This window comes from Charadrius vociferus, unplaced genomic scaffold (genome assembly GCF_000708025.1).
Source record: "Charadrius vociferus isolate BGI_N301 unplaced genomic scaffold, ASM70802v2 scaffold282, whole genome shotgun sequence".
Classification (NCBI taxonomy): Eukaryota; Metazoa; Chordata; class Aves; order Charadriiformes; family Charadriidae; genus Charadrius; species Charadrius vociferus.
Genome location: NW_009647731.1, coordinates 6828294 through 6835016, shown reverse-complemented (window position 1 = coordinate 6835016; position 6723 = coordinate 6828294). Strand labels below are relative to the sequence as shown.

Sequence of the window (6723 nt, the reverse complement as noted above, 5' to 3'; positions counted from 1 at the left end):
AGGTGAAACACTGGAGTGTGGGTCCTTGTTCGACTGGGAAGATTCCTCAGCACTAAGCAGGGAAGGAGGAGTGTGACAGCCACATCTCCATGAACAGTTCTGGGCCAAGAGTCCCGCATCTCTGTCTCCCTGCTTCTGGACTGAGCTGCTCACAACACCCTTATATTTTCAAGCAATTAATTATATACTTGTAAATTGGTAAAAAGCCCAAAATTGGTGAAATGATTTGTAGTCATAGGATCTGTATTGGAATGGAGAAATATTTTAAATGATCTTGGATCATTTCCTAGATTAGAGCCAGTGTCAGCCATCCTTGAGGATTGAAAGTCTAACTTTCTTTAACTCATCCATGAGTCCTATGAGTTGGCTGATATCCAAAAATGTAAGGATTTAAGTCTCTGCCAACAAATAAAAATTGTTTACAGCTTTGTGGATTAGAAAGACTTAAGCAGCCCAGCGGAATTCTGGGGACATTTAAGTTGTTTGTAGTTAGTTATTCTTCTGCCGAGATGAATGGAAGGGGTCACAAAAATTTGGGTAAGTAATCATTTATGCACATTTTGAGTCTAGTAGATATGTGATCACTAATCAGAATTCAACACTGTGTTACATTAGTGCCACGTCCAGTGAGTGCACTCTAAAGCAGCTGAACAAGAAGTAACTTGTGCACAAGACAGCACCAAAAAATGTTTCATTGGCAGTACAGAAACGTGCTGGACAGTTAGTCTGGCCAGACATCTTCCTTCTCAGAACTTCAAATGTAGCACGTCAACCTGCAACCTTTCTGCAAAACTCTCCTGAAATCCAGTGTCTGTTTGAACTTCCATATGTAAGCAGAGGTGACTAGCTAAAGCCTGGGTGTGCTGGAGCTGGTTTTCTTCTCTGGTCTATCACTGCTTGTTGGGTGACTTCAGACAAATCAATTTTCTGTCTCTTGCTTATTCAGCAACTGAAATAGTTCTCCTTGATTTCCTTTGTAAACTTCCCAGACTTAACAAATTGCACTGAGCACCCGAGTTCATGAGGACCTGGATATGTGTATTGCCACAGCACTATTATTTTCCTGCAATGGCTCTTACACAGTGGCATGAAATCCCTAAGGCACTCCTACCTCCTGTTGTGTCTCTTTGGCTTTGACTGACCATTGCCTTTTCTCCTTTTTTTTTTTTCTCCCCCTCTCCCCCCCTTTATTTTTTTTTAAAGCGTCACTTAGCACCTGAAGTTTTTCAAGAAATATTTGGCATGACGATACAGGAGTTTGACAAGTTACCTCTCTGGAGACGCAACGACATGAAGAAAAAAGCAAAACTCTTTTAATCTCCCTTTAAACAAACCAACATAAAATGATGCATAGGATATTGTATCATACAGTCCAAACCATTTGGAAGCAACTACTTATCCACCAAAAAGGGAAGATCGCATAGTGACACCTCTGTACACAGCAATTGAACAAGATGAACATTTGCTTTCCTGGAACACAGGGAGAAAATATCTGGGCTCAGAAACAACAATGATATTTTTCAGAGGTGTTGACCTGCTACATGATATTATACAAGATAGGAAACTGCTCTATACTTCTCCCTCAATGATATTCCCTTTACTTCTCTCCAGAATATGATGGACTATTTGCTAGAGCCAGGAAGTGCCCTTAGGATGCCTCGTAGACTAAAGTAGTTGTAACCACTCCAAGAACTGGAAAATAATATATATATATATATAAAAATATATATATATGTATGCGTGTCTGTGTGTGTGCACACATGTATTTATATCTATCCATCTATCTGTGTGTGTGTGTATGTATGTGTATACATGTGTATATATATGGAGAGGAAGATAGATGCTCTGCAGTGAAGGAGAAGCCCTTTGTAACATATCCACGTGGTCACATTAAGTCTTTCACAAAACTGTTTCTTAATTGGCACTCTTTTGAAATGGCATCTTCTTCATGTGATACAACCTGCAAAGGTGGGCACTCTACTCGCTTTCAGTACATACCGGTTGAATTTCTGGAAAATGGACTCCTTGTACTTGTATATATTTGCTAGGATATAGGAAGTGAATTGCTGTGTCTGTTGTCAGTCTTCCCTCTTCCACACTTTCTGCTTGAATTAATAAGGCTGGAGCTTAACCAGTCGTTTGAATAATTTAAGATCACTTAAGTAATGGGAATGGTGGAGAAGAGTCAGTTTTCTTGTAATTTAGCCCAGGAGATGGGTGGATGGGGGTGGGAGTGACAGAGTGAGAAAATGCTTTTTTAAGTGTGCCCTGGTTCGCACCCAGAGATTTCGGGACAGACTCCCTGCTAGTAATTACTAGTACAGCTCATCAGACTGCAGTGGAGTTGTAGGATTTTACATCAGCAGGGAAGATGGTTCTCTGCAAGCTAACACACAAATTCATCCCTCTGTGGGAGGAATGTTTATGAATTAAAAGGTACCATCAAGGTGCCATGCTCTGCCAATAGAGGCTTTTTGATTAAATCGCAGTTGCTGTTGTCAATATGGCACAGTGCATGGGGCCAAGCACTCTTTTTAGTTAATGTAGTTTTTCACTTGTGCTTGGAAAAGAGGGCACAGATTATTTTTTTTTCCCCTCTCTTGAAGCGTCAAAGCTCCAGCCTTGGTTATTTTTATTTCCCTTTGTGCCTGACTTGGTTTTTGAAGACAGAGTAATCATGCAAGACAGTTTCTGAGCTGCATTGAACTCCTTATTGCTTTCAGTCTTCTTCCAATATGCTGCAGCTTAAAAAACTGCCTGTATATACCTTAACTGCTTCTGGGCAAGTCCTATACAGAGGAGGACATGAGCACCAAAGTAATTGAATGAATGCATTGTGGCTGCAAGGTCAGCTTTTTCTCACTTGGTGCTTAACTGCCAATGCATACTGCACTAACGAGCCCGCCTCCTGATACGGGAGAGGGTCATTTAGGTTCTGTGTCTGTCAAAGAATATCAAGGTTTCATTTTTAATGCAGAAACTTTTGGCACTGGAGACATCAGAACCTTTGTATTTTCTGTTATATGAGACATTGGTGTTAAAATCTGGAAGTCGGGAACAGGAAACAGTCCCATGTAGTTGTGAGATTCAGTATCACTGTGTTGAGTTCTCTATATCACCAAATGGCATTTCACCATGAAATCTGTAGGACAGCCCAAATCCTGCCTCTTCTTTGCTGGTTTAGGAAGTCCTGTTGCAACAGATCACTGTGGTTCCTTTGATAGAGTCCGAGTTGAAGATTCAGTGTATGAGAGACAGATACAAGGGGTCAGCACCTGCTCCATGTCCCTAGGGCCAAGGGAGTGGTGAGTCTATGGGACAAGCTGGAGAATATGCTGCCGTGCAGATCTGGCACCACAGTCCCCACTGAACAGAAGTCCTTAGTGAACACTGTGACACACACGGTTGTGAGTAAGCTCTCTGGACTTTACTGAGATTGCAGCAAGGATCAGTTCAACATGTTTAACTTCATTTTTCAGAACAAGCACCTGAACGGGTTTTAGAGGAACACTGAGAAGTAAATGGGAATGTTAGGGGCGCTGGCAGTTTGAGATGCATTTTTGAGTGACTGCTGAAGCCAAATCCATATGACAAAAGAACAGCAGGGTTTTGTAGTCACAGGCTTTCTGAATGCTGGAATCTCAGAACTTCAGTGTTTGTCACCTAGGAAGTGCGGCTTAATTTTGAGAGGAACATTTGAGTTTTAATGCATTTAAAGTATTAAAATGCTCAAAATGTTGTCAGCCCACATCCTATAGACAATACTGTGCTGCTGCCTCTCAAACATAGTAGGCAGTGCTGATCTTTTAGCCCAAGTCACCTTGACAATAAACCTTTTTGAGCTGAAGACTTGCTCTCTCAAGGATGTGAGCTGCCAGTCCGCATTTTTCTATCCCATGTCTAGATTACTACTGAACTTCTCACGGCATATATGAATACACTACCCAGTCATTTCAGAAATGACTAAGCCAGGTTGTTTTCTCTCCTCTCCCTCCTCTCAAAAAAAAATTTTTTTTTTTTTTTCATTAAAAAAACCCCAAAACTCAGCCTCCTAGCCTGTGAAGAATGACATGGTAATTTGTATCTGCCTCATCAACTGAGAATTTAAAGGTGCCATTGCAGCTTGGGAAGGAATGAAAAGAAGCCGGCTTAGATGCTGCAGAAACCATTAATCTCTAACTGGATTATTGGGCCACTGATGGTTCACATCTGACTGGTGTGGAGCATAGTCAGTCAGTTCACGGTCCTCTGCACCAGACTTAATACTGTTTTATTTCTGATTGAGAACATGAAGGGTTTTCTGAGCTTCAATTTCATGCCTATAGTTAATTCCCCTTAACTATCTCAACCATGTACATGTAGACACACCCCAAGAGATCACCTGTCCATAAAAACCACCCTGCAGCCAGAGCCGTGGAGGGGGGGTGTTTTCCGCAGTGGGCTGTTAGCGATTGTCACTGCAACATTTTCTGTTCTTTCGTGTGGTCTTCCCACCAAATAAAAACAGAAATGTAGCCCCAGGGAGAATTTTCTTTGTAAGCAATGAATACTTTTCCTAGTATCAATCGAGTAGCATTTTCTTGGGCAGTTCTTTGTAATTCCCCTCTTCAATATTCCCTTGAGACATGTCAGGTGTTGGATTAGATGTTCTTTAAAGGTCTCTTCCAACCCAAACCATTCTGTGACTCTATGAATATGCCTTAAGTACATGCTTACATTCTTCTGTCTCCCACAAAAGGTTCAAGCTTCTGATAAAGTCCCATCAATCTCAGTGCTGTCAACAGAATGTCATTGCCAAGAGGACTGAAAATTGATTGCTTTTTGCTTTTTTTTTCCCCTTTTCTGCTTTAGGAGTGATGTAAGAGCAAAGACTTGTCAAAACATTGCTAAATAACTGCACATGTGTGCAGAATGGGATTCTGTACACGTGCAGGTTCTCAAACACAGGTGCACATGTAGCGCGCACGCTTCCCATTTGGAGTTGAGATACTATGTGAGTAGCTAACCTGGAATTTCCAAGTAGTGCATAGTGTTGAATAGATAGATAGCAGTCATTAAGTTATGAAGGTTGTCACTTGCATATGTGCTTATATCTGCAGGGCCTGTGGGTATCTGTGCTGTATTGAGTGTGCAAAAGGCAGGGTCAGTTTCCCACGTCGTGGAAGTGCCAGGTTGGCCACAAGGGGTATCATTTAAAAGGCCTCCTCAGGCGTATGTGAACATTTGCAGCACCCATCCCTGGCAGTGCTTAGATGAAAGGGTAGTACCCTGGGCAGTAGTCTTCATTCTAACAGGGAATCCAGAGATCTGACTTACTGGGTTTTGCCCCCTCTCCAGATACTGGTCTGATAATTTCCATACGAATAACTACAGAAGTGTTCTGCGTTACAGTGGGAACAGCTGGCCATACCCTCTATACCCGTGCCTTAACGTAGTGTAAGCTCCAGCCTACTGCGAGTCAGAAGTTAGAATAAATACGTTGAAATAAATAAATTTATCATCTCTGAAGACAGTAGAATTAAGCCAACTTGAAGAGCAGATTTGGAAATTACTGAACTGTCCACTGTTTCTCAATGAAGCAATGTGATCTATTGTGGCCTCAGTTCAGGAAGCTGAATGTAGCATCTCACCTCTGCCAATGTCCTATCCCAAACCTGCTAAACTTTCTGTACCACTGGAAGAGTAAGCTCTTGGGAAGTTTGCTCACAGTATTTCTTTTATTTTTTTCTTTAATTGTTTGTTATCATCTCATGCTGGTATCATTTAAGACAGGTTTTACTGGCATCCCAGAAACACTTGTTTTCAGTTTCATTAGTAGCCTTTCATTAAGTATGGTTTGTGATGCGTTGTGGACATAGCTGCAGTGTGCTGTGAAAGGTTAGACTAGGAGAACAGTGCGTTTCTTAATAGCTCTATGTGGGACAAGCTAGCTCTGTGGCTCCAGTAGTGCTTTTACTTCTGTCAAAACAGGTGTCATCTCTCCTTACAAAGTCCTATATATAGTCCTAAGTCTGTGGGCACAGCACTGAAGTGCTCACTGCCCTTTCCCTATTGCAATTTGGAAATCCTTTCTCAGCCATGCAGTTCAGACGTCCTGCTGTTCAGGGGAGGTGACTAGGAGTCTCTTTCGTAAAAGTTTGTTACGCTGAAATCAGACACATTTATAAGTGAAAACCCTTCCTTGCAAGCCATACTCCTCCTGGTGTATTTATGCCATGTCAGGTAACATCGATGCATGGAGAAGGGTTAAGTTCTGGGGAATGAGGAGGGCTGGCATAAACTTGATTTCTCCAGGGTTTGCCAGGGTGGTGTTTAGCAGACTTAGAAGAAAGCGCAGGCATAAGCCTGTAGTACTTACTTCAAACTGGAGAAGTCAAGTTTGGAGCCCAAAGCTTATGAGCATCTACGCTGAAATCAATGGTATGAAGCTGTTACAAGTGACAGAAAAATTAACCCCCAAAACGGTAAAAATATGAACATCCTCTAAACTCATCTTGGAATGATTTATCTTGGCTCATCCTGACTTAGGAGGAGATCTTGGCGTATTTGGGCCATAGCCTCGTAGAATAGACTAAATGGAAACCGGCCTTTCTCCCGCTCCATGATTCATTGCTTTTCTTCAGAATGTATTTGTGGAGGAGGATGTCCACATCCTGGTAGTTACCTATGGCAGTAAAAAATACCAGGCAATGATAATGATGATGCAATAAAACATGTGCAGGA

At 41.8% G+C, this 6723-nt stretch overlaps 1 protein-coding gene across 1 annotated transcript in view; it reads left to right on the top strand.

The window, feature by feature from the left end:
* ABLIM1 (actin binding LIM protein 1) overlaps window positions 1-1832 on the top strand; it is a 141442-nt gene extending 139610 nt beyond the window's left edge. Inside the window, exon 28 of the mRNA XM_009881639.1 lies at window positions 1196-1832. Coding sequence (XP_009879941.1) covers window positions 1196-1317 — 122 coding nt within the window. The 3' untranslated portion in view covers window positions 1318-1832. The remainder of the gene's footprint in view (window positions 1-1195) is intronic.
* The last annotated feature ends 4891 nt before the right edge of the window (window positions 1833-6723 follow it).